The following is a 27,294-nucleotide window of genomic DNA, read 5'->3' as shown; positions in this document are numbered from 1 at the left end:
ATTAAAAACTATTTAAACTACAAACAGTGTTTGTGTTCAGTGTGTGTATACTCATTGGGCCCTTCCTGGCTTGACTACTGCTGCAATACTCTGCTAGGGGTTAATTCCTCAAACCCTAACAAGTTCAAAAAATTAAATTCCAGAGTGATTAAAAAGATGAGGTTTGGTCATGGCTTAAATCCATAAAAGGCTGCATTTAGGGCTCAGAGCATGATGGAACCTCAATTCCCAGTTAATTGCAAGTGGCAAATTCTGCCATCTGCTCACAAAAATCAGCTGTTGAGGAGTACGTATTTATTAGTAAAATTTATATGCTGCTGTTCTTCTTCCCAGTAAGGAACATATGTGCATCTCCAGAGCTCTTTTTATTCTAGAGAGGATTTCAGCAGTCTGGGCCTCATATCCAGATGCCTTTTCAACTGTAGTACCCCTGCAATTTGCACCAGAGTGAGGGAAAATGTGGGCTCCAACTTGCCTTGCCTCACTGAAAGCCTGAATTGTGTCCCGATACCTTTTTGTAAAAAATGTTTATTAAATTTTCATAATATAAATACAAACAAAAATCAAGACAGTAGGAAAATGGGGAAGGGAAAAAAGGGAAAGAGGGAAGTGTATGGTAGAGAGAAAAAGAAGAAAAAATGTGTTAACTTCCAATTTTTCTCAGAGCAGTAGAACAAAAATAATAAGGTACAACCTTGCTTTTTCGACATATCTAACATACTAGGCATTTCTATAACAACAGATTGTCTAATCAGCAAATCCTAAAGTCAAAATTTCATTTTTCCCCCTGTCTTCAGTCTAGAAGTGGTTTCCAAGTAGAAACAAAACTGGATGTATTTTTCAATTAAAGCATTTGATACAGCCATTTCTGCTAGCCTCACCAGTTTCTCCATCCATACTTTATTGTGAGGATTAATCTTTTCCCTTTTAAGCATACAGAATTGTTGCTGCAGTCAGTATATACAGCCACAAAGTCACAAGTTTTTTTTAAGTTCCTTGTCCACTTACTGGGTCCTGATATCTTGACGGAAATCTTAATCTTGTTATATCCAGAAGAAGAAAAGGCTGTTTTTAAAACCTATTTTGCTCTTGAAAGACAGCCTTGTCATGACAATTCTTGACATTATGGTTGTCAACAAGACTGTTCAGTATTTTTTTCCCAGACTCTTATTTTTCTTCAAATGAATGGAGTGGATTTATTCCTCATTTTCATCCTACATTCTTTTTCTCTCTTTAAGACAGGCTACTGGGAACTTAGCCAGAATTTACTACAAAACCCAACATACCAAGAGAGCCTTTTGGCCCTCTCTTTTCCTTCTGGGAAGAATAGTTTAGTTCCTTTCTCCAAAAGGCATAGCAACAGTGGAACACTTCTAGCAGGAGCTGCTAGAGAGATGGCGTTGGCATTTCTTGGACTACTTTCTTACTATCTCATCCCAGTTAGAAGTTGTTGGATGAATCAAACACCATTGTGTAAATAAAAAGATAAGTTAAATGGTGTCACTGATACAGAATTTGAGCTAGGAGGAAATACCAGCAAGTAGTACATAGATTATTTCTCTTACAGATCTTTAAAATCTACAGATATTAAATACACAGCCTGGCCCAAGCTAGTTAGGTGTGCTGAGACCACAATATCCAGAGTTATTCACTCATGTGGTCAGTACCTGCATTGGCTCAGATCAATTCAGTGTTTCATTAGTCAACTGATCGTATAAACCAGCTAGAAATTATAGAATTTCTAAATCCATCACACCTGGTTATCACATTAGGTTGGCAGATTGTTGTAAATTGAATAATGATATGTTAAATCTTCAAGTTATGTGGAGTAACTGCTTTTTTCTTTCCAACAGAATGATTGTGCCTTGGTGTGTCGTTTGTGAGGTTTGGGCATTTAAAAGGAGTGCCATAACACTACTGTCGTAGGTACATCATCGTCGGGGCTGAGAAGCATCCCCTGGCCAGGGCTTTGGATAAAATTGAAGGGCTGCATCTTTTTCCTCATTGTGCCTCACCTGAAGCTCGTACCTATCTTGAGTTATCCGCCTTGTGAAGAGGCTGGAACCACTCTAGCATCTTCCTTTTTATGCCTCTGGATCTGTGTTTTGCAATTCTTCAAGTGTTTGCACAATTTATTTCCCTTTTAAATATATATATATATTTGTACTGGGATGGGTTTTAAATTATAAAAATTACTGTTTTGGAAGCAGACTTTTAAGAATAAGTACTGTTTCCACTAAGATTATTATTTTTTGTACATTTTTAAAATCATAATGGGTGTTTAACAGAGGCATATTTTAGAAGTGTGCTTTTTAAAAAATGATTGAAATAATATATGTCACTTTAAATCCCCGTGGCTGCTCCAATGAAGTTTTTGTCGTATTGCAGTACTGTTAAATGATTTGGCAGACTGGGTAGATTATTTTTGTAGCTGTTCAGATGTGAGCAATCTAATCAAATTTAACTTGATTTGTATGTGAACACTACATTAATTTTTCTTGAAATAAAACAGTACCTTTACTTATTTTTTCTTGTGGCCAAGAATTTTTTTTTTTGAAATGTTTAGAATGTCTATAAATTCCGAATGCTTGATTTTTTTTTCATGTTTTGCTATCCTTTTAACTTTAAACTTAAAATAATCTAAACCATTCCTTCACAAGTAGTTTTGCAAAATCCCTTTTCATATATGCAGTTTCTCCAAATACTGTATATTTCAAAGTATTTGTTTTCCATGTTGAAGAGATGCTATAGGCCAAATATATAACAAGTTTTCATTACAATCACTAATGCATTTTTTCTGTGTAATTGTGGGCTGTTACAATCCATTGAAAGTAAATCTAATTCAGTAAATTCCACATAACTACCCCGACTGGATCTTTGTCAGTTAACTTTATTTCCAAATTCTATGCAAAGGATGATATAATATAGTGCTTCTCTAGGACAGTGGTGGTGACAAGTCAGTCAAAGGCAACATGCCACAATGTTTTGGGTGACATTCTAGTGTTCACCAACACCCAACAACTAGTTTTGAACGCCTACCCCATTCTACTGTGATTTTTTTAAGATTGAAGAGGTCTCCTGATAAAGTAATGCTCTTATTGAGCCTCAACCCCCTAAAAATTGTTTGGAAAAGAGGTATGCTTTTGTATAGTTTTCTGAGGCTGCAGAGGCCGTGAAAGATCATTTTCTGAAGCCACTTCAAGAATGAAAGCATTGTGTGAGCAACCTTAGGTAGGCCACAGGGACTTGTGAACAAAGAGTAGTACATTGCCTGAAATTAAGCAGCGCACAGTAGATCCTGGGAATCACACACAATTGGATTGTATTTTTTAAAATAAATGAACATGTAAAGAATTGTTTCTCTTTTGTTTCGGGACACCATCTGACATGCCAACAGACTCAAGATTGGCATTTCTGAAATGTTGACATGCCAATCCCAAAACGTTTGCCACCACTGCTCTAGAGAAAATGGTACTGGTATGTGACCCAAATTATTCTTGCCAAGACTAAGAAACATAAACTATGATCTGAGGTACAGGACAAGGTGATTCCCATTTCCTGTGGTCCAGTGAACTTTAATAAACACCTCAGTGACTAACAAGTGGTTTTGCTCAAGGCTTTGTTATAAAACATGTATAACTTGTTATGTTCAGTGAAATATAGTTGTAGTCTTCCTGTGATATCTTCCCAAGCTTGTCTACTTTAAAGGGCTGCTGTCAGCCTTGCAAGTCTAATTGTGCTTTTCTTCCTCTCTCGTTTATATCCCAGTGAATCAGAGAAATTTGCCTCTTTCCAATACTATCTTGTTTCCCAGAATCCCTAGGGACTATTTCAGTCCTCTTTATATGGTGGTTCTTGCATAGGGAGTAGGGACTGCAACTACTGAAAAAAAAATGAATAAAATTCAAGTAATACCAAAGTTGAATAATGTAAGCTGATGAAAAACAACTTAAAGGGGAATATGAAACCGTAGACAAATATTCTCATTTCCTATATCCATTGTGAAAAATATGTGCCACTGCTTCTCTCTTCAGAAAACAATGTTTACCAGATGAAACAAAGTGGAAGGCTGAAAATGTCAGGGGTACAGCCTCTGATTTGTACTCACTCTCCCAGATTCAATTCCTCTGCTTCAGACTACAGCCTGAAAACATGAGATAGTACAGAACTAGGTAGGTATAAGGGACATTTACACGTTCTTATTTTAGAATACAAGATTCTTTTCTTGGCCAATAAAGTGACATCAAACTTGAAAAAAGTATTCAAAAAATGCACGTTATTGTGTCACATTTTATATACAGAAGATTACATTCTACATTTCTACAATATCCCTTACATTCTGAAATAATTCCTGCTTGTGAGCAAGTAAGAATGGACAATTCAATTTCACCGCTGTTGGAGCCACACTGTGGACAGGAGTGTTTTTCAAAGTATCTTGTTTTGGCAGGTGGAAAGGGGAGAAATTAATATCCTATTTCTAAAGCTAAGAATGAATGAAAACCAATTTCAATTACATCTTGTAAACATTTATTTCAAAAATACAAAAGTAACATCTTACACTAAGCACTGTAAAATATCTAATATATATTCATTTATAGTTATTATTTGGAAGATTTGTTAAAAGCTTTGGTCTTAGGCACATCTAGCATAAATGCAGCCAACTTAGCCACACGTCTCTTAGAGACAGCCATGAGTGTATCGTTTCTTTGGTGGCAGGTGGATATTTTGAGAGTTCATGGATTCTGTGTTTGCCACCATAAGATCAGGTAAGGGAGAACTTCTCTTCAAGTTCAGTTGCTGATGTTGCTTGGCAATTTTTCTGACAGTCTCTTGAGAGGTAGAAACGTCTGTGTTCCTGACAAGCAAAAAGCCGTTGGTTCCTGGCTGGATTGGACTGTTCTTCCTATCACAACTTTGTTTTAATTTAGGATTAAACCTGCGATAAAAAGATTCCACTTCAGGGAGGTCAGCAAGATTAGTCATTGACATGGTATCTACCAGGTGATTGTATGCCAACGGGACTGGATTTCTTGCATGCTCCTGCAGTGGAGGTGAGGCCTCTTTCTTCCATACTTCCACATGCATCTTTCGGTGAGGTGGCAGCAATCTGGGCCTCTTCCGCACTGGAGACTCCATCAGTAAATCAGAAACACAAATTTGTAGGAGTTCCTCTTCAACATTTGTCATGGATCCACTTGGCACCTTCTTGTCTGTAGCATCATGGTTGCTATGCCAAGATGCCACAGCATCTTGCTGTGGGCAGTGTTCACCTACATATACACCCCCAGGAGTTGGATGCATTTGCTCTGGAGGAAGAGGCATTACTTTCACAAAGTAAACGGCATTTTCATTACGTTGCAATGAGGCCCTTGTTTTTAAACCTGACAGGGCCTTGTTGTTCCTTGTTCGCTTTTCCTGGACAGAAATATCAACTACCGACTGAGATGCTAGTGTTTGAGAATACAATATGGGACATGGCTGGAGTTTCAGCTTTTCATTCCATGCTTGAAGAAACTTCTCCCTGCAAGATTTTGGCTTTTCTGTGTCATTGGGATGCACGGCCATCTTATCTTTTGTGGCTGCTGCCTCCATGAGAGTTTCTGAGATTTAAAGATTGAGATAGAAGTGAAAGTCAACGAAAAGAACTTTCTAATATGTAATTTGCTAAAGGGTGGTACTTCTAGTATTTCCCCTCACCTCCAGGTCTCTTAATTGATGTAGGAATAGCTGTAGTGTTGCCAGGCAACACACATTCTAGATCTCACAGGCCTGGAGTAAGCTTCGTGGCCTAAGCCATGGAAGCTGTAGCAGTTGGGACAAAGATCCAAACTTTCCAGGGTCATAAGCATTCTGACATAAGTAATCTGGAACAAATGATCAGTTAATTTAGGTCAGGATGCCCTTTTTACATGGAATCTATTCCTAACCAAAGCTGCAGCTGGGAAACCTTGAATATCTTGTATGTGTTTACAGCAGTGTTTTTCAACCTTGACTGCTTGTAGATGTGTGGGCTTTAATTCCTAGAATTCCCCAGCCAGCATGCTCACTGGGGAATTCTTGGAACTGAAGTCCACAACATCTTCAAGCTGCCAAGGTTGAGAAACACTGATTTACAGTGCAATAATGCACCCAGAAATCAGAATTGTTTTCCTTTCTGATTATATGCTGTCATAGTTCTGTGGCTGCTCACAGAGAAGAGAGCCCTGAAGCTTGCAGAAGCCATTCCCGATCTGTTGCCCTCTTGACATACTGGACTCCATGCTGGCAGGGAACTGTAGGAAATCTAAAGCAAGAGGGTACCAGATTGGGGAAATGGTATATTCCTTGCCTGATCCCACAGAATGGGAGGTCATAATCTCATCCTCAGATTCTACAGACTTTTGGACTTGATGTAAAGGAGCAAGGAGCCAAAGTACAGATCTGCTGGAGAGACTGCTTATCAAGCCTTTTCAAATATCTTTCTAATATAGGCAGTTGCAATGTTAATTGCATTCATACTCTGGTCTTGGTTAAGCAACCAGATCTGCCCTGCAAAAATCCAGGTGGCCACTAGATTGGCAGCAGAAAACCCTGCTGGCTTCTTTTTAATTTTTTTTAAGCAAAACTTTCAACAAAATTTTGCTTTCCTTCTCTAGTAAATGTGCCTGCTCTGCAGCTAGGGTGTTTTGTTTTGTTTTTGCTTTGAACTTTGAACCTTGTGATCCTTTTCATGATTTTAGACAGTTTTATATTTGTATTATCAGTTGGGCTATTTCATTCTTCAACTTGATAGAAATCTAATAAATAAGAAGCTCTTTAAACTAAACCCATTAACACTTGTATAAATTTGGGTCTTCTAAATTTGGTACAGTGATTAAGGTAGCAGGCTAGAAAACAGTGGACCATCAGTTCTAGTCCTGCCTTAGACACAAAACCAGCTGGGTGACTTTGGACCAGTCACTATCTTCAATCCTAAGAAGGAGACAAGGGCAAATCTTGCTAGAAAAACTGCAGGGATTAGCCTAGGCTGTTGCCAGGAGTTAACACTGACTTGAAGACACAAAACAAACAAACAACTGGATCAATAAATAGCAATAGCACTTAGACTTATATATCGCTTTATAGTGTTTGCAGGCCTCTAAGCTGTTTACAGAGTCAGCATATTGCCCCCAACAATCTGAGTGCTCATTTTACCCATTTTGGAAGGATGGAAGGCTGAGTCAACTTTGAGCCTGATGAGATTTGAACTGCCAAATTGCAGTCAGCCAAAGTAGCCTGCAGTACTGCACTCTAACCACTGTGCCACAGTGGCTCATAATGTGTTATTCACCTGCAATATAAATATTTTGCTTGCACCTTTCTGTCCAAATATCGTTTGATGCAGTGCTTAAGAAGAGCCAGTTTGGTGTAGTGGTTAAGGCATCGGACTAGCAACTGGGAGTTCTAATCCTGCCTTAGGCACAAAGCCAACTGGGTGACCTTGAGCTAGTCAGTTTCTCTTAGCCCTAGGAAAAAGGCAATGGCAAGTCACTTCTGAAAAACCTTGCCAAGAAAATTGCAGGGACTTTTCCAAGTGATCTCTGAGAATTGGACACAATTGAAGAGAGGAAGAAAAATAAATGAGCAGCCTAACTCTCTGACCTATGACATTCCTGAGGACCAAGGAGGAGAGACAGCACTTCCATTACAACAGCAACTACTGTGCCCGGAGTCTCACTGAGTGACCAACAATTAGGTAACAGAGAATCTGTGAAATGTAAGGGAACAGTTTTTTCCAAACTGTGTGTCATTCAATTGCTCTTGTTCTCTGTTCCTGGGCATGAATATTTTAGCAAATAGCCTCAGGTTTCTTTTTGAGGAGGAAGAGATTGGATATGAATTTTCTTTCATTTTCAAAGCAGTTGCACAGAAGCAAATTGGGGAAATAATTCAAAAGCTGCCAGTTCTCTGGAAGCAAAGTGGGGGCTTTGTGTGTGTGGGAGGCAGCACTGATTTACTGACAATTGGGTTTCAAAAACTATGGTTACTAAATAAAAGGGATATAAAACCAAATGCCACACCTTGGTCAATAACCCTCTTGGATTTTAATTTATTACATAACTAAAATTACTTACTTGATTGAACTTGTAAAACTATGAAACAGCTTTTTTTTGTCAGTCAGGAAAGACCAGGTCTACATGTGAAGATCCAATTAAATTAATTTATTGCTATACATAGGAATCTTCTCAACTAATGGTTAGCACCTGCTTGGAGTTAGATAAGTGTCAACTGAATTTAAGGGGAGTGAACTCAGCCCATGGCTACATAGGGATTCTAGGCTGAACCCTCTTTTAACCCCACCCCCAGATTCTGCCACTCCTTCATCTATTTCATCTACTAATTAGTACTCATCTTTTCATGAAAAGTATAAAGAGATGTATCTCTTATTTAATCCAATGAGGATGTGAAATTAGAATATGGGGTGGGGACAATTTCAATAAAATCTACTTTAATGTATGTAAATTATCCAAGCCAGCTCAGTAATTAATTCATGCACATTGTCTCTTGAACTGAGCAGTAACCCTGCTTTTCTTGAATCTATTCTCTTCATGCCTGTTCCCACAATTTTCTTTCACCCAAGTATTATCACAAACCTTTGAAATTCATATGCTGACCTCAACACTTTTAATTTTAAAAAATCTGGCAGGATTTGACCTCCAGGAGAAAAATGGTGAAAATGGTGATGACCGTGGCAGAATGAAGAGCTGGCAAGCTCTTCATAATTTCTCTCCCAATCAGGAAAGCTCATGAAATTGTCTACAATGTGATAGGGTGGGATTTTTAAGGTTCGACATTAGAGGGAACTAGAGGGAACTAAAGATTACAATGAAAGGAGAATAACACTTATATAATAAGAATGGAGGAAACTATTTTAACATTGAACATACTGAAGGATATTTTTGAACAATGGCCCTTTAACTTTTGATTTTGTTTAAAAGGAGTTATGGAAGAGAAATCTATTTTATCAGACAAGACTGAGACTTATCAGAAAATGGATCTAAAAAATGACAGGCTCGAAGAATGATATGGAAAAAGATGCTACACTGGACATGTAAATGAAATTGGCTGGTATCTTAATAATTTAAAGGGATATACAAATAACAAACCAAAAGAGTGACCTGGATAACTTTCCTATTATTGAAATTGCAAAAGGGAATTGTTAAAAAGGATCGAAGGATTTTGTGAGAAGGAACAATTGTAAATGAAAAGAAATAAAGTTCTAAGACATTATTTGAAGGGTCAGGTTTCAAATTATTAAAAGTAAAAAGAACAAATAAAATTTTGGTTTATTTGATCAAATTAGATGTGCTGTTATTTCTGCTAACCCTTAACAGACTTTTGCTGATCAGGACTGAAATGATGAGTTTTAAGATTTTTTTTTATAGATAAGAGATGAGTTATGGAAAGAAGTAATCTTCAAAAAAAAAAAAAAGGTGAAAAGTTACTAAAATAGTTTGTACTTGTGTTAAAGGGGAAGTTATTCTTTTCTTTACATTTTTATTCTTTGTAATTATCCTATTTTTCCTATTCTGCCATTTTTAATTATTTTTAGTTTGTATATATTTTTATCTTTTTAATTGTAATTTTAATAAAAGTATTTTTAAAAAACTGGCAACATTTTAGTGGGATATGCAGATGTGCACTTGGTCTTAAAATCCCAGGAATCCTTCCACAGAAAGACAGTGCCCACCCAGTTTTTATGATTCTCCAAACCACAAAAAGGTAATGAATCATTATTAGCAATACACCCATATTTTACAGGGAACATAGTCTGAATACTCTCCACTATTTCTACATCAATCAATTTTTACAAAGCAAGGATGCTTTCTACTTTAAGAGTAAAAAAAATAAAATGTAAATTGGAACACCAAGGAAGAAGGAGAACTTAAAATGGTGCCTTCCACTTCTCATCCAAGGTGGCCATGGATCCCAACTTCTTTAAAAGCACCCAGTCTCCAGGTTGAAATGGATGTATTGGATGATCTCCATTAAGGAGAAGGGGGGGGAGGAAGAGGAAAAGGAGGAAGAAGAAGAGGAGGGGGGGATCAGGAATCCTAGGCAGCAGGCTTTTAGGAGGAAAATCAAAATCAGATCAGATTTAGATTTAGCATATTAATCTTATATTTAGAACCACTAGGCTGTCTCAGAAACCCCTGCAGGTTTTAGAGACAAAGTCAAAAATTCAGTGAAACCAACAATCAAAATTTACTAAAATAAACATGGATAATTTAGAAGAAATTTAGACTAGAGAATTGAAGTTGCCCAGTTTGCCAACTTAATAGCTCTGATTTTCAAAAAAGTTAAATGTTTCGTACAATATCTAAAGAGAAATTAACCAAAAATTCCTTTTAGGTTTAATAATGAATATTCCCAAATGGTTTTGACCTACTGATGTTACCTACTGATTTGTCTATTGATGTACATTTGAAGGTATATGAGTAGAGATGTTTTATACAGTTTGGTTGCTTTGTATTTATTAAATATTCCAACCAGGGTGTTGGAAGAAAGTTAAGTTTTAAAGGTGTTAATGTGTTGCTAAATTATGTTCCATAAACAGGGAATGTATCTATATGTAAGGAATTTTGGATTAGCCTTAGATTGTTGCTAAGTGACTTGTCTTCTGTTCTTGGAAAGACATTTGCGTATCAGATACCAAAGGTTGAACTGATGGCCTAGTCAACTATCAAGCTTTGAAATACCCTTTTTATCAGCATAAAGAAAAGACGAACAATATAATTTCACATAGTTAAGATTCAGGTTTTTATTTGATCATTTATTTCTAGTAATTTCCACAGAGGTATCGTTATTGGTATATCTTAATTTTTGCTTTTATGTCTTTGTTACTTTTCTTTATTTATATTCACAGAACTCTGTTATTCTTTGTAGTTATATTAAAGCAATACAGTAAAATTTAATTTTAAATGTAAAAATATTAAATTTTTAAAAAGATTAAAGTAAAATTTTCAAATACTAAAAAAAGATTAAAATTAAATTTTACTTTTGATCTGGATTGCATGTCTCCACACATTTAATAAGTGGCTTGAGGGAGCTAGAATATTTATCTATGTCTCCCTAGTAGTTTTTTGGACTTCTGTAGTCCTGATAAATTAACCCTACTTACTCCAAAAATATTTTTTAAAAATGCCTCTCATATAAATGTTTATAGTTTATATTCACAATTATGATATAAATTTTTATTGGAATGCTTGTAAAATTAATATTATTAAAAAAAATAATTAGGAGGAAGACTCAATCATGTCTTGAACTGTTCAATGGCAAACTAAGATAGAAATAGAATAATAATCCTCAAATTATTTATTCTGGGATAATTTGGAAAAGAAAAATGGAAATACTAAAACCATATTAGTTTTAATATTAAATTAGGATACCCAACTACTTTCCTGTGGCCTGGCATATAAAAAGTTAATTCAGAGCTTATAACTTTCCAGTTTGGCTAGCATTGGCTTTATTGAAATGTATTTTTAGAAATGGTCCTTTTTCTCCAAAAGAATGTAATAGCATCCATCTGCTAAACAAAACCATTTCCTGTTGAAGAGTCATCATTAGTTTATTTTGTCTCCTGCTAAAAGTGTGCATTTGTAGACTATCAATTTCATTTTATTTCGTTACCTTCCATTCTCCAAAAGTGTTTTCTTCTAAGACACTTGTATCTTTAATTACACAGCAGGCCAAAAACCATCCCTGGAATCACTGCTTTCTGTTGGCACAAAGAAACCAAACATTTGCTGTATTTATTTACTTAAGAAATTTATAGACCACTTAATCAGTTACAACAGTCAAAGGCTTACAAAATAGAATGACAAAAAGACAAAAACACCCCAATTGAAAATCTGCGAAAAAAGTAACAATCATTTAAGGAAAAAAAAAACAGCACCATCCAAGGGATCCATCATCCACTGTACCCAAAATCCTGGGGATATAGCCAAGTTTTAAGGATTTGTTTAAATAAGGTCAGAGTAGGTGGGTTGTATGAATCTTGGGGGGTAGGGTATGTTGCTCAAGAGGTCAGGTAACATGACAGGCAAGGCTGGATCTCATCATTTTAGGATTCAGAACAGGTAAAATTTGCAGTCATTAAAGGGATTTTGGCCCTTTAAAAAGGAGAAATATAAACCCTTGTTTTATATTTCACCTCAATACTGTATTTGCAAAGATCTAGCTGCACTAAATCTATGCCTTTCATTCTGTTGATGGGAAAGGTGGAAACTGTCTTCAATAAGCATTTTAAAGGAAGCTAAGTCAATCTGCTTAAGTCTCAAAATATAGAAATATCTCTAAAATGTGTTTAACATATAAAGGGCAAAGAGGAAAGAGGGATGGAGAGTTATTATTTTCTGCTCCATTGAATCCAAAGAAGAGGCCAGTCCTATGGGTTTAGGTGTTCTTGGAAATTGGTAATGTCACCTGGTCTCTTCTCCAGTGAAAGTTACAATCAGTTTCTTTTCTTTGAAACTAGAAGGTGCACAAGATTACTTCCATTTATGGGAGGGGTTGTTTGCAGAGGATATTCCTTCTCTTCTCCCCAATTGCTTTTATTTATTTATTTAATTTGGAGAGGTTATTCTTTGTGTCTTTCCAATTTGCTCTCATATTAAAATTGGCATTCTGGAATGCATTACTATAGCATATAGAGGCTTAAATCAGATTAAAAATGTTTTATAGTTTATTTTCAGATGGGCACTCATGTTGCAGCTTCTCTGAACTTCAGGGCTGCTTTTCAAGGCAAATTCCTTAAAACAACAGCCCACTTGGTCAATTGCATGTACAATCCCTGGATGGTTAGTTAGCCATCTCTGGATGATATTAGATGAACGATTAAGAATGGGATTAGATGGGATTTTTTGAAGCTAGCAAGATCATATTTGATATTGTACCTGGGTTAATGGACTTCAAAATCCATTTCATCCCCTAGTACTGAATGCAATACTGCTTCAAAGTGGAATCTGAATATCTGCCCTTAGGAACAGCACAGTTTTTATCCCTTTCTTCCTAGAATCTGTTGTCTTGGTGGCCTGCTTAAGTAGAATTCATAGTCTATCATCCTCGCCCCTGGTTCCCCTTTGAAGCAGTATTGCATTCTATATAGATAGAAGAACCACAAGATTCTGATTTAGTCTCAGGAAATGTAGTCTTTTGTCATGTTTATCTAGAGAGCTGTATGCAAAGCAATTTCATTTTAATGTATGCCGATTGATGTACATTTAAAGTGACCATAAGGTTATTTGAAGTCCAAGAAGAAGAGAGAGAAAAAGCATCCCTTTCCGCTATCGTGTCCAAATTAAAACATCTATGCCATGCATTTACGTTCATAATTAGACTGAGCAACCGGGTTTAAGCGCCACTCTGAAGCTTTCAATCCGATTCAAATTGCACGTGAGAAGGAGTCGCAGTCACGTCCGTTCTTGCACCCAATAGCAGAGACCTTACTGCGGTATTTTGCGCTTCAGGCCGTCGGCGGCGGGGCCCTGGCAGACGAGTTGCCAACTTTCGCAAACGAGCTGTGTAAACTCCGGCCCCGATCCCTCCCACCCACTCCCCTTCCCCTTTGGTTGAAAAGAGCGCGTGAATTGGGCTTACAGGTTGAACCTGTCTGGTAAACCCGAGCCAAGCGCAACAACACCCTGCTAGTTTGACTCCCCCTAGCCAAGGGCGAATGCCGCGCTTCTTCTGCCACGCGATCCTGAGCCATTCCCCAACACGGACATTTAAAAAAAAAAAAAAAATACCGAGACGCCACTCGGTGCTGCTGCCTCGAAATCTGGTTGAAACAAAATCTTGAGGGGGAGGAAGATCCGTCCAGCTGGGCCCCCTTCTCCTCGACCTTGGAAGAGAGGAAGCTGGCACGGAAGCCTCTGGATCTTTTCTTAAGATCCCAGTCATGAAAGAAAACCCATCTTCCTTACCCCCATGCTCCTGAGCCCACTTAGGGCACGCTGCACCCGTTGGAATTTTTTTTTTTAAAAAAAGGCATGGAGGCTGAATTTGGGAAAGACCCGGTCCCAAAAGTGAGGGAGAGAACCACACCGATTTGACTGATTCAATTATATATGTATATATTTAAAGGGGCATTCAAAAACAAGGAGACTCCACGCATCCAAAGCGTTAAAAACGTAGACGTAGCCCAATCTTTTCCAAAAAAAAAAGCGCGCCCCTACCACTTCGGAATGGCTGTCGAAGAAACCGGAGAGAAGGGAATATATTTCTCTTCCATTCGACCCAGGAAGGCACGAGTGGCGGTGGTTGGGGAAGCCGCCTCCCCAAACTACCCCCGCGGCCTCTACTTTGCCTCCCTTTGGCAGCGTCTGGCCTGGAAAAAGAAGCCGGCGAGACGGATCAAAGAGGGGGGGAGAGTGCTACTTCGAATGAGAGACTTTGGACTTTTAGGGGGAAACTGGAAATCATTTAATAATAATAATAATCATCATCATCATCTATACAGGAGGGGTGGGGGAACCATGAAAACCCAAACTAACCTGTTTCTTTCCAAACGTTCACAAGTCCCAGGGCGCGAGCTGTCGGGAAAAGCGAAGTCTATCTGGTTGGAGGAAATTCAAGTGTAAATCAGGATCGGCTTTTGGGAGATTTCTCTCCTCTCGCCACCCCCCACCCCCCACCGTAAGTGGATGTTAACTAAGTAGCCTCTTACGGGCCGAGAGAGAGAGAGAGAGTAGTCAGGCCCCACCCAACATGCAAAGAAGGGCTAGCATCCAGGTCTTATCTTAACGACCTTGCGGGGGTGCAGGATCTAGCTGCCTTTTTATTTTTTAACAATAGATAACAGCACTTTAACGCCGCCTCAAGCTCTTCCCTCTTGACTCTTTCCATCGCCCCTAGGCAGGCAACCAGCTTGCACAAACCCCCGGATGAGTGTGTGTGCATGCTCCTGAAAACCGTGGTTCAGGTCGGTGGATCTCCCACCAGCACCTGAGTTTTCCTGATAGGGTGATAGTAAGGATGGTGGTGAGAGGGTAGGCATGGTGCAACAAGGGGACTTCGTTACTGTGTAGGTAAGAAGCCCCCATCCTCTAATCCATGGTCTAACCCAAAAAAATAAGGTGATTTACTCAGCAGCTGAGATGGAAAACCTTCAAAAAGAGATGGACATTTTATATGTATGGCTGGAAGAGGAGGGCAGCATTTTCCTTGGAAAAGGACACATGCGCAATAGATAATATTTATATATCAGATAAAGAGAGTGTTTGGGAAAGGTTGTCAATTAAGTTTCAGGTGGGATGCCATTAGCAAACGTTCATATAGTGCAACCACAAATGCAGTAACGGAGGAGAGAGAAAAGAACAGCTTGTCAATTCTTCATTAGTGCTAAAGGTAACACCATTGCCTTTCTATCCCAAAGACCAAAAGGTGTGTATACTTCATTGCATTTTTGCAGGGCTCTCTTTCTCTCCTTGTGGTTCCATCTCAAAGCTGTCCTGCCTCAAGCAGAGCCCAAGAAATACTTTGAGTATTTCTGAAAGTACAGGTATATTTCCCCACCTTCCAAACAAGATACCTGAAACAAGAGGCACAACAGTTGGGATCTGTGGCTTTGATACAATTCTGAGAGTCAAATTGTACGTACTCTTCTCTGCTCTCATTTAGCGCAACAATTACTGAAATATTGGGGCTGGATTTTGTTGAACCCACCCACCTGCCAGGCTTCAGCAGAAAAAGAAAAGGCCCCAGCCTAAAGTTGCTGGCCTTGAATTGACATGCAGATTTACTCCCAGGCTTAGAGTGGCGAAACAATCACAGTTTTTTACCTTGCTATTATTAGCTGGGATAGGGGCACATCAGCCTTAATTGGATCTTTTAACCATTTGATAAGGGTTTCTCCCCTCCCCTCTCCCCCATTCTCTCCTCTTTAGGAAATCTGTTTCGCTGAGTTTCATTTGATTCTTTTCCCTCTCTCTGTGCCTAGCAGTGCATTTGCACTGGCAAATAAAAGTTTGCACCATAATTGATTCATTAACTTTTCAAATGCTATAGGACTCCATGTCATTGTTTTCTTTTTAATATGCAAAATTGATTAAGAAAATCCTGCTTTAAATCCACATGTCACAATCAAGAATACATAAATTAAAAATGCAGTCTTAATGATTCCTGAGTTAATTCCGATGTAAAATCTACAGGGTTTTTTTAAGAGCCCCCTTTTTGCCTCTGTACCTGAATCTGGCATGTCCTCTACATTCAATCAAAACTCATTGGTTCTATTTTGCCAGAGGACTGCTAGCCACCTGGTGCCATTGTTGGTTGAAAAGTTCAATTGTGCCATACAGAATCTTGAATTATTGATACTAGCTTCCCTTCATCCTTCTGTTCCTCACCACATAGACTTCCTAGTACAACCAAAGTTTGCTATCAAAGTTGATATGCTTATAAATATTGGAAAGACCTGTACTGTACTGGTTATTAGAGAAATAAGGAACATGGTTTGCTTAGTTTCGCAAAAGTGTGAGTTCTGCTAACTTCATCACAACTAATCCCTTAATTAAAATCAGAGTGGACAGGTAAGTAGGAACAAGTGACAAAACTATGCTTGCTTTTTTGATATTAAGATAAAACAGAACTTTTGGTTAGAATAAAAACATTTTTAAATCAAAATGCACTGAAAATATGGGTTTAGATCCCGAGTCAATAAAATGTTATTGTTGTGATAGCTCCATTCGTTTGGGTTGCAGGATAATCTACCAAAATTTTGTTGGAGTAGATTTTATTAATGTAAGATAGACAAATTGGACAGTCTGCATGTCTGAATTTTATTTCTTTTACAATGCATTAAGCTAACAGTTATGTATGTTACCACTTTTGTAAGAAATCTCAATTATTCTAGCTAAAAATAAAAAGTTGAAACCCTATCTAAATCAATATCAGACCTACCCATTTGTCAAATGTGGAATTTTCTTTCTCATAGCCAATAATATTTTCAGCAGACTGAGACACAATTGTTGCTGTGGGCACAATATTGCTTGTTTGATTTTAGAATACAATTTATTCTTTTCAATTTCCATGGAATAGGATTGCTGTATTTTCCTAAGTAGAATTAAAAAAGAAAACATATCTGCAGATACTTGGTGTTTGAGAAAAATTAAAGAGTTTAATTACATTCTGTACTTGGTGACTATTCATCTTATTTTAACATCTTTCCTTCTAGTGAAATAATGCATTAGTGCAGCTCCCAGGTTGTTTGCTTTATTGACATAAGCAGAAACTGTAATTTTGGACTTATCATAAACTGCATAGGATCCATCCTTCCTGCTAGGACTACATTTGAATTGTATTTGAAAAGTTTAATGTTCCCAACTCTTTAATTCAGGAGCAGCAAAAAATTGTCCTCAATCTCAATGGAGAGAGAAAGGAAATTGTATTTAAAGACCAGGTTTAACATATAAAGATAGAAATATTATATTTTTTGTGTAATATTTTTCACAATATTTGGTTGTGATATCATAGGTGTGTTGGAATAATAAAACATTGATGTCCTTGCTGTCTTGATATGTAAAGAAAAACTTAAATGTTGGATGGGCTAACAAGTCCCTAAAATTCTGGAGGAGAGAATTACCTCAGATAATACAGAAATTGGTCGTCTTACCTGTAAGTGTGTTGCATTGCATATAAGGATTGTTATTTGCAAACAGTTGGACATAGAAATGGCATTTTTCTCTTCCTCCCCTTCACAGATGTGCTCACAAATCAAGAAAAATGGCACCTTCTCCATCTAAGGCAGAACAAAAAACACATCAAAAAAAGAAAAGAAATCCAGCAATCCTTCCCAGAAAAAGAAAAAGCATGCTGAAGAATGTAAAAGACAGGAGAAAAGAAAGAGCGGTGAAGAAACCAATTCTGATCATAGGTTCTCTGATCAGGATGGGGATTGTGTTTCCCTACAAAGCCTTGACAAAAAGTGGGAAAGATTTGACAAAGGGAGAAAGAAGCAGTGGCTTGAAAGAAGTAAAAGAAAAGAGACAAACTAGAGAAGGTCATTCCGAGAGAAGATATGGAGAACCAATAACCTCTTTGGGAGAGAAGACTAAAAGAAGGGCCCAGAGACCAGAATATCAGAGTTCAGCGCAACTACACAATATCATTGTCAAAAGCTACAAACCAAGACGCACTGAAGATCATGAGAAATATGCATTGAAAGAAGAAGATAAAGGGCCAGCAAGAAAGTATAAAACTGCTCCTGATGTAGAATCTTTCAGAATAGAAAATGAGGAAGACTTCTCTTGGAAGCAAGAGTCATGCCAAAGAAGAAATTATAATAAAACTGGAAAACAATCTAAATGGGAGGCTCACCCTAACAGCAGTAACAGGCCCAACAGAAAAAAAAACAAGGAAGGCAAAGCAATAAAGGCTAAGAAATCAGCCAGAACCCTTTCCAAAGCAAGTCCTGTGAATTCAGAAGAGTCATCATATTTGAATTCCCAAGATGAATGCAGGTGGAACCAAAGAAGTGGAAATAAAGGGACAGGCAAGACCAAGTCCAAATCAATAGAGAAGAGAAGCTTTTTGGAAGATAACCTTGGTGAGAAATGGCAACCAGCTTTTGCAGAAAGTCAGTTTGCCGTAGAAAGAAGAAGTTTTCGGACATCTCAGAAAACAATTAAGCAAAGGGAAGAAAAGCCTGAGATCAAAAAGAAGAAAAAAGACTTTAAAAGTAAAGACAATTATTTTAAGAGAAATGAGAAAATCAAGAGGAAGGACAGAACTTCAGTGACAGGAATAGCTCTTCTGAGTGACAGCCATGAGCAAACTGATGATGAAAGCAGCCCAGAAAACTACAGCAGAAGCCACACTAAAGATGAGAGAGATTATTGGGACCATGGAAACCCACCAGCATGTGAAAGTGGTAAAGAAGAGTCTAACTCTGAGGACAGTAGAGGTGGAAGTGAAGATACTGAAAATGAGATAAGTAACACTGGGGTTAAAAGTGTCAGTAACAAGGGAACAGCACTTCTTGACATGGCAAGATCAAAGTTCCATAATGTTAGCTTGAATAAGTCCCTACAAGAGAACACCACAGTAGAAGAAAATACAAGTTTCAGTGATCAAATGGCCAGTATTCAAAGCACATCTTCACAACTGGTAAAATATAGAAGTCAAGCTCCTAATAAATATGATACAGCCAAACAAAGCTCTCATTTAGAACAGCAATCAAACCAAGTGAGTCGAACCAGGATGGCTTCACTGGCCAAAAGATATACTCACTCAAATTCTCAGCCTCAAATTCTGCTGAAGGTTGACAGGTTAAAACTAAGCTATTAGCTATTAGCAAGCTTTTTTCTCCCAGAAAGGAAACAGAAATTGGTTCTGAATTGGAGGAAACTGAAAGTCTCCATTTAGAAAAAAAATACAAGAAAAAATAAATCACTTTCAAGATTTAAAGTGAAAGAGTGTTCTGCTGAGAAGAAAGACACAGATGGGGGAAAAATAGGAAAGGTCAAAACAGTTTCACACCAGACTCTAGGCAGAAAAGAGACCAAGGAGATTGCATGGGAACAAACTACTGGTGAAAAACAATTAATGTTTAAGCAACCAAGACACCAATCGTTATAAAAAATTTCAGCATTTAGGAAAGTAACCGATTGGCTCAGCCATAAACCTCACACAAAAGCAAGCTTGAAACATCGTTGCTTAAAGATAGTGCATGCAATTGGCATCTCAGGATGGTTCTCCAAGAGGTTTGGTAAGAGGATGAAGAACAGCCAACCATATGGATTCAGGAGAAGAATGGCCAACAGAATTGTTAATTTAGTTGGGCTGGCCAAGAAGTGCAATAAGACTTCAACAAGACAGTACATGCGAAAGGATTTGGATATCAAACAATATTCTTGTTCTTCATCAAATTGTGATCAAACTTCAAATGAAGAGATATTAATAGAAAAAGATCAGCAAGAAGGGAGGACTTCTAATGATCTCTTCAATGAAGCTGTTTTTTCACGGATGAAGTCCAATGAACTTTCTGAGGAAGAAAATCATATTACTAACAATAAGTTTGCCATTGTATTTCCCCAGGTTCATCAATTAGTGAATTCAGAAAAGGTTACTCTTGGAATCTCTGGAAATAATGGGAAAAGAAATACACAAGGATTTCCTTGCAGATTTCAAGCTGATGAATCCACACTAAATAAGCCCAATCATGTGAAATTTAAAGTAAATGAAAATTATTTGTGGTACATGAAGACTTTAAAGTCAAACATGTACAACTGGTTATTTTCTAAATGATTTTGCTGTGTCCTCTTCCAAGTTTAGGTTCCTGATGCATTCTCTTTTGGGGCTCAGCTACTATATAATTCAATTTTCCTACTAATAGCTACATAGGTTCTTGGTTCTTAGAATCAAAATTTAGCAGTACTAAGAGGATCAGTCCCAATTCTCTGCTCTACTCTTTCTTTAGGCAGGGAATCTATTTCACATATTGATTATATTCTTCCCTTCTGCAGTACTATGAATAAATAAAACGTTGGACATTGAAACAAACCACACACAAATTGGTGGACTGTCCAATATGCATGATCTTCACTGTTCTCCAAAATACATATGTTAGTAACAAAGTTCAAATGTGACATCGTCAAAGGTGATTATCTATCTATCTACTTACCCCATTAGAAAATGCATTGTTTTTCTTTGCGGTATTTATAGCTATGATTTAGAATGATTCTGCAATTATTCTTTTATTTTTAGCTGAAATTAGATATCACCAGATCAAGAGGCAAACCTCTTTCCCATGAGACATCATTGTTTAAAAATTTGAAGAAAAATCTGGGAGGGAAAACAATGCACCAAACAACATGTTCCCATTTTTTAAAACATCCCTATTTTGATATCTGTAGCATTTTTGTTTTCCATATCTTTGGAAGGACCAAGGGTTTGACTAGACTCCCCATATATCTTGAAATACAAACAACAGACATTGTTAAAGCTATTTATCTCTCTTTTAGTGAAAAAGAAAAAGTCCCAGGGCTCTTCTTCCAGCCACTTTGAGGAAGAAGATATGGGAGACCTCATTCAGAGCATTGAACCAGAAACCACGGAGCAAGTACACTGGACTCGACACCAACCTCTTACATGTGATCCTACAACTTGGTTGAATTCTGAAATGTCACTTCCGTGGCTTACCATTGAGAACCTAAGCAAGTGGACTTTATATAAGGAGAAGGGCTCAATCCAGTCTCATAAATCAAAAAAATCACTGTTGGAAAGATGGGAAGCAGAAGATATGACTGAAGATATTCTTCAGCAGGACATGGCCCAGAAACAGGTTAGGAACATAGTGGCACTAGTTTGACCTTGCTTCAAAAGAGTTCTTTTTTAGCCCACCCAAAGATGAACGTAGGTCTAAAGGCTTATAGAAACTGCCTGATTCACAGCTGCAGAAAAGGCTTAGTTTAATCTGAGTCGTTTCAGGAACAGTGTGGTCTGATTTAGTTTGCTTGAAAGTCAAGGGAAACACTTGCAGGACAGAGCTTTGTTTAGCCCACAACTGGAACAATATAAGCTCAGACCCACCTGTTTCATTTAGATCAGGGCTGTCAAACTCCCAGCCTGCAGGCTGGATGTGTCACGTGTTGGCCACACCCATGACCAGTTTAGCGAAGGGGGGGAAAGTTCCGATATCAGAGGTCGTATTCAGCAGATTCTGACCACTTCTGGAGAACCGGTAGCAGAAATTTTGAGTAGTTCAGAGAACTGGCAAATACCACCTCAGACTGGCCCCGCCCCCATCTATTCTCTGCCTCCCGAGTCCCAGCTGATTGGCTGGGTCTTCTTTGGTTGCCCTGTGCAGGAGAACAGAGCTGGAAAGCAGGTTAGTGGGGTGGGGAGGGAATGGAGATTTTACAGTATACTTCCCCTGCCACGCCCATCAGGCCACGCCCATCAAGCCACACCATGCCCACCACGCCACGGCCACAGAACCGGTAGTAAAAAAAATTGAATCTCACAACTGCCCAATATGTCACGTGATGCTGCCATGATGACATGAGTTTGACACCTCTGATTTAGATCAATCCAAATCATTCCATGCTTCCTCAGAATTTGGTGTTTGGCTGAACAATATACTACCTTCTCTATGCAAATGTATCTGCAATCACAGATCCACTATCTTGTCCTATTACATACACTTGTATTTAAGATAAAGCTCTTGCATTGTGGTTAGCCATTATGGATGGTTATTGTGGTTAGATCATTATTTGATTAAAACAATGGTATATATAACTCTTAGAAATATCTTGGTCATATTTTTCCAGGTATATAAAGATGGATATTGTTACACAGAATTAGAAAAGACAGAAGACCTTTCCAGGCTGGAGTAAGTAAAACATGGGTAATTATTGGCAGAACATCCCTTGCAGTGCCATTTTTCTGGCCTATCACCGATTTCCTCTCCAAAGTATTAGGAAAGCAGTTCTTAAAACACAGTGGAACTCTCTACATTCTGAAACTAGTCCATCCCTGGAAATGAATCATTATGTACTTCAAAGACTGACCATGTTTCTACCTGACTCTAGTTTGAGGTTAGTAAACGCTAAGTATATGAATATTAAAAATAACTACAATATTTCTGCTTCTTCTTAGGGAAGTCTGTGAAAGCTCTGTGTTGTTGTGCCTTAAGAAGAGATTCCATCAAGGTGTTAATCTACGTATGACCATTATTTTTTTTAATATCTGTGATCGTTGGCAATATCTCTGATTGTTGTATGCATTTGAAAGGTGGGGCATGAGAAGGGAAGACGTTGTCGATGAAAATCCAAAATAATCTTGAATAAACAATTGAAGAGAAGCAGCTGTTTTGTAATAGCTCTCCAGAGGACCTCTTGTAGCTTTTCCTGGTCTTCTAGAGATTAAACATGGGAGATCTTTCATGCAAAGCCTGTGCTCAACCAGGGAAATGGAACTACAGTATTTGTTGACATGCCAGCTAAGCTAATGAGCATAAATGCAATAAGGTCGTATTCTGTTTCTTCCCAGACCTATGTTGGCCACATCTTGATCTGCATCAATCCATTCAAGGCTCTCAATCTTTATTCAGAAGATGTGATCATTCAATACCAGAAAGGAATGCTTTCTAGACATGCCCTGTGTGTCTCTATTTTTAATTCCTCTTTTATTTGGGTTTTTGTTGGGATACAGTAAGGCTAGAACCAGTATAGCTGAATGTGAATGTATGGAGAAGTGTTCCCTTTGGGCTCTGGGAATTCATATTGTGGTTTTTAAACTTTTTTGTTTTTATTGCTGTTCTGGGAGACAAATAAGGTTATGGTGCATAAGATATGTATGCTATAACTTATATAGCCTTATGGTGCATAAACCTATATATGTTAAATATATTATTTTCATCCTATAAACTAATCATTCAGTTTATATTAGTTAAAATTCTTGTTGTTCCTCATGATCCTAGAATAATTTTTTCTGACTAAAACCATCTTTGGAACTAAGCAAAACAGGGTTTTTAGCATCACTGAGCATGGTATTTTTCCTTGATGTTTTAACAACCTAATTGGGGAGGAGGAATATGCCTCTATAGATAAAGAGTTGGAAATCAGTAATTCTTTCTGAACTCTGCAAATTACCGGTAGTCCTCAACTTACGATCACAACTGAGCCCAACATTTCTGTTGCTAAGCAAGGCAGTGAAGTGAGTTTTGCTCCATTTTACGACCTTTCTTGCCACGGTTGTTAAGTGAGTAACATGATCGTTAAGTGAATCTCGCTTCCCCAAAAGGTGATAATATGATCCTGTGACACTGCAATCGTCATAAATACGGGTCAGCCACCAAGCATCTGAATTTTGATCACATGACCATGGGGATGTTGTAACAGTCGTGTGAAAATTGGGTATAACTCACTTTTTTGAGTGCCGTTGTAACTTCGAATGGTCACTAAACAAACTGTTGTAAGTCGAGGACTACTTGTGCTTTCATTGACTTTCTACCCAGACCATTCTTAACTAAGGTTGCCCTTGGTTCTAGAACCCTTTAATCCATAGAATGTAATGATGGAACTCTCCAGTGGTAGGATTCAAGAAATTTTACTACCAGTTCTGTGGGCATGGCTTGGTGGGCGTGGCAGGGGAAGGATACTGTCAAATCTCCAGTCAAAGATGGTATTTGCCAGTTCTCCAAACTACTCAAAATTTCCGCTACCAGTTCTCCAGAACTGGTCAGAACCTGTTGAATGCCACCTCTGGAACTCCTATTCTCTATTGTGTTTTTTTAAAGTTCTCTTTTTTCCCCTCCTCATGAAGCAATAGAGAAATCTGTAGTTATGATTTACTATTGCAGTAAGGATGATATTATTGTGTCATCCTGGACTTTGGAATTAATAGTTTCGCTGATACCCTCCCTGTCATATTAATGAACTCATGCAGGTTGTTAGATTATATTCTTCATTGATTTCCCATTGGAGTGAGTCAGAACAGTTGTTACAGAGTCTGCAGCCTGAAGCCCTGGCTTTGTGCTCCAAAGGTCTACCCTGATGGTACTTGAACAATAAGTAGCATCCAAGACAGAAGGCCTTTGAATGAAAGAATCTTCAAATATTCTCACTAGACAAAGAGACATACAATTCTCATATTTTCTTATTTTTGTGTCCACAACATTTAGTACAAGGGATTAGTTTTTTTTAAAGTGTATCATTACTTCAACAACTATAGTTCTTTGTACCTGGAACATCTTATTTTGATGTGGTTCAGTTTCACTTCCAAACTGATAGGCATCAGGTGTGTTGATAGCAGGTGAAATTATATTCTGCTGAAGAAAAACTAATAATTTATAAGTTTGTCTGAGTTGTAGACATTAGAATTCTTTACTGGCCAAGTGTGATTGGACACACAAGGAATTTGTCTTGGTGCATATACTCTCAGGGTACATAAAAGAAAAGATACATTCATCAAGAGTCAATAATCATAAGGTACAACATTTAGTAATAGTCATAGGGTACAATAAGCAATCAAATCATACTAGGAAACAGTCAATATAAATTGTAAAGATACAACCAACAAGGTTGTAGTCATACAATCATAAGTGGGAAGAGATGGGTGAAAGGAAGAATGGGAGGATTAATAGTAATAGTAATGCAGTCTTAGTAAATTTAGTTTGACAGTGTTGAGGGAATTATTTGTTTAGCAGAATGATGGCGTTCGGGGAAAAACTATTCTTGTGTCTAATTGTTCTGGTATGCAGTGCTCTGTAGCATCTTTTTGAGGGTAGGAGTTGAAACAGTTTATGTCCAGGATGTGAGGAGTCTATAAATATTTTCACAACCCTCTTTTTGACTCTTTTTGATTTTGACTTGCAGTATACAGGCCCTCAATGGAAGGCAGGTTGGTAGGAATTGTTTTTTCTGCAGTCCTAATTATCCTCTGAAGTCTGTGTCTGTCCTGTTGGGTTGCAGAACCAAACCAGACAGTTATAGAGGTGCAGATGATAGACTCAATAATTCCTCTGTAGAACTGTATCAGCAGCTCCTTGGGCAGTTTGAGCTTTCTGAGTTGGCGCAGAAAGAACATTCTTTGTTGTGCTTTTTTGATGACGTTTTTGATGTTAGGTGTCCATTTTTGGTCTTGTGATATGATAGAACCTAAAAATTTGAAGGTCTCTACTATTGATACTGTGTTGTCTAGTAGGTTTTGGGTGTGTTCAGTTCCAGATTGTTCCAGTCACACCACCATTACATCTTAGGCTATGAACATATCAAAGTTAAGAACATTGAACATCTAGTCAGAAAAAGCATCCCCAAAATAATATTACTGAGAAGAATCCTTTTAGTAGATTTTTTTAGCACCATGGCCCTATATATGCTGTCCCAAAAAGAAGCTCCATTGTGTACTGAAGATTTCATCCAGGTAGCTCTGTAAGATTACAGCCTTTGTGACTTTGGCTTGGGAATTGATTTTTAGTATATATCCCCTTCCAATGTTCATTTCAGTATCTGCAGAGTTTTTTTTTTCCTTTTAGTGAAGGCTAAGCTAGGAAAAATACACATGTAGGTATTGTGTTTTATTTCTGAAACAAATAAAACTGAAGTGACATTGCTGAGCAGAGTTGGGAGTTCGGTGGGTATATTAAGAAAATTGTGTTTGTTTGTTTGTGGCTTTCCAGACACATCTTCGCTGTAACAGAAATGGCTTATGCCTTCTCTCAGAGCTCAGAGAAAGAACAGTGTATTGTTAATCAGGTAAAAGTAAAGGTACTTTTGTCAAGATAATGTAATATTTTTCTCTTTGTGATATTTCCTTGTTGTCTTGAATAAATGCAAATTAATCAAGAAGCATTCTGGGGACTACTATTGCCTATCCCCTTTACTTCATATATCCAGGCTTCTCGGTGAAGTTATTTCTGTTTTCTTCCTCCAACTTTCTCTTTTCTTAAGGGTTTTGTAGTTTTGGTTAGATAGGCTGGGAGTGTTTGGGTAGAGGGCCAGGGTATTAAGTCCCCCAACTGGTCTCATTAAGCAGTTGGTTGGGCCAAAAGGTAAGGCAGAAATAGTCTTGCTTTGTGTTCTGCACCCTATCTGACTCCCCTTACCTACCTACTGAGGGCTTTTAGAAGATCTACAAATGGTAGAAAGAAACAGTCAGGGTTGTCTTCTGTGATATCATTTTATGGGGAAACCAATTATTTCTAAAAGACTGACTTTTTATAATGATATGACTTTGAAACAATAGTGAGTTGGCATCAGTCAAGAAAAAAATAAATAAAAGAAAAGCAATTCTTAAATCTCTTGGTTAGGGAAAGGTTTAACTGCCCCCAACAAAACTACTTCAGGTGCAGGACTGAGTTCTATTTTTTTAAATGGGATTGGTCCTTGTGATCTCTGGACAAGGCTGGTGGTGGAACAAAGCTTCCCCCGGCTCTCTCTGGCTAAATGCCTTCCTCCAAGGGCTTGCTTTCCAACCCCTCATGGTTATCACAGTGGCACAGTGCCCCTGGGAAAAGCAGTACAAGGAAAAGGTTGGAAAAAAGTTGCTGATGCAGTTTGTGATTAGCTATTTAGTGGTTCTGATTTGTACATTTCAATTTTGTCAGATCTGAGACACACACTTTTGTGCGTGTTATAGTGTTCGTATGAATAAAGAGCTGTTGTTCTTCTGATTGATTTCAGGCTAGAGCCATGAGTCCTGGATCACAAACCAAAGACCCCCATAGATGCATATTAAATAGGGTAGGAGGAACACAATATCCTAATTAGATTGTCCTAACATGATAACTGAAGAATGCAGACCTAGATACCTATACATTCATCAAGTTACAGTATT

General features: G+C 37.9%; 1 protein-coding gene across 6 annotated transcripts in view; it reads left to right on the top strand.

The window, feature by feature from the left end:
- Positions 1-2,525, top strand: part of LLGL2 (LLGL scribble cell polarity complex component 2) — a 73,241-nt gene extending 70,716 nt beyond the window's left edge. For all 6 annotated transcript variants that reach the window (XM_087955812.1, XM_087955811.1, XM_087955809.1 and 3 more), the window contains one exon: positions 1,854-2,525. In XM_087955812.1, coding sequence (XP_087811938.1) covers positions 1,854-1,858 — 5 coding nt within the window. In that variant the 3' untranslated portion in view covers positions 1,859-2,525. The remainder of the gene's footprint in view (positions 1-1,853) is intronic.
- The last annotated feature ends 24,769 nt before the right edge of the window (positions 2,526-27,294 follow it).

The sequence above is a fragment of the Notechis scutatus genome, chromosome 2, assembly GCF_049901735.1.
Source record: "Notechis scutatus isolate UNSWTSFEM ecotype Mainland chromosome 2, rNotScu1.2, whole genome shotgun sequence".
Classification (NCBI taxonomy): domain Eukaryota; kingdom Metazoa; phylum Chordata; class Lepidosauria; order Squamata; family Elapidae; genus Notechis; species Notechis scutatus.
This window is presented reverse-complemented; position numbering and strand designations above follow the sequence as displayed.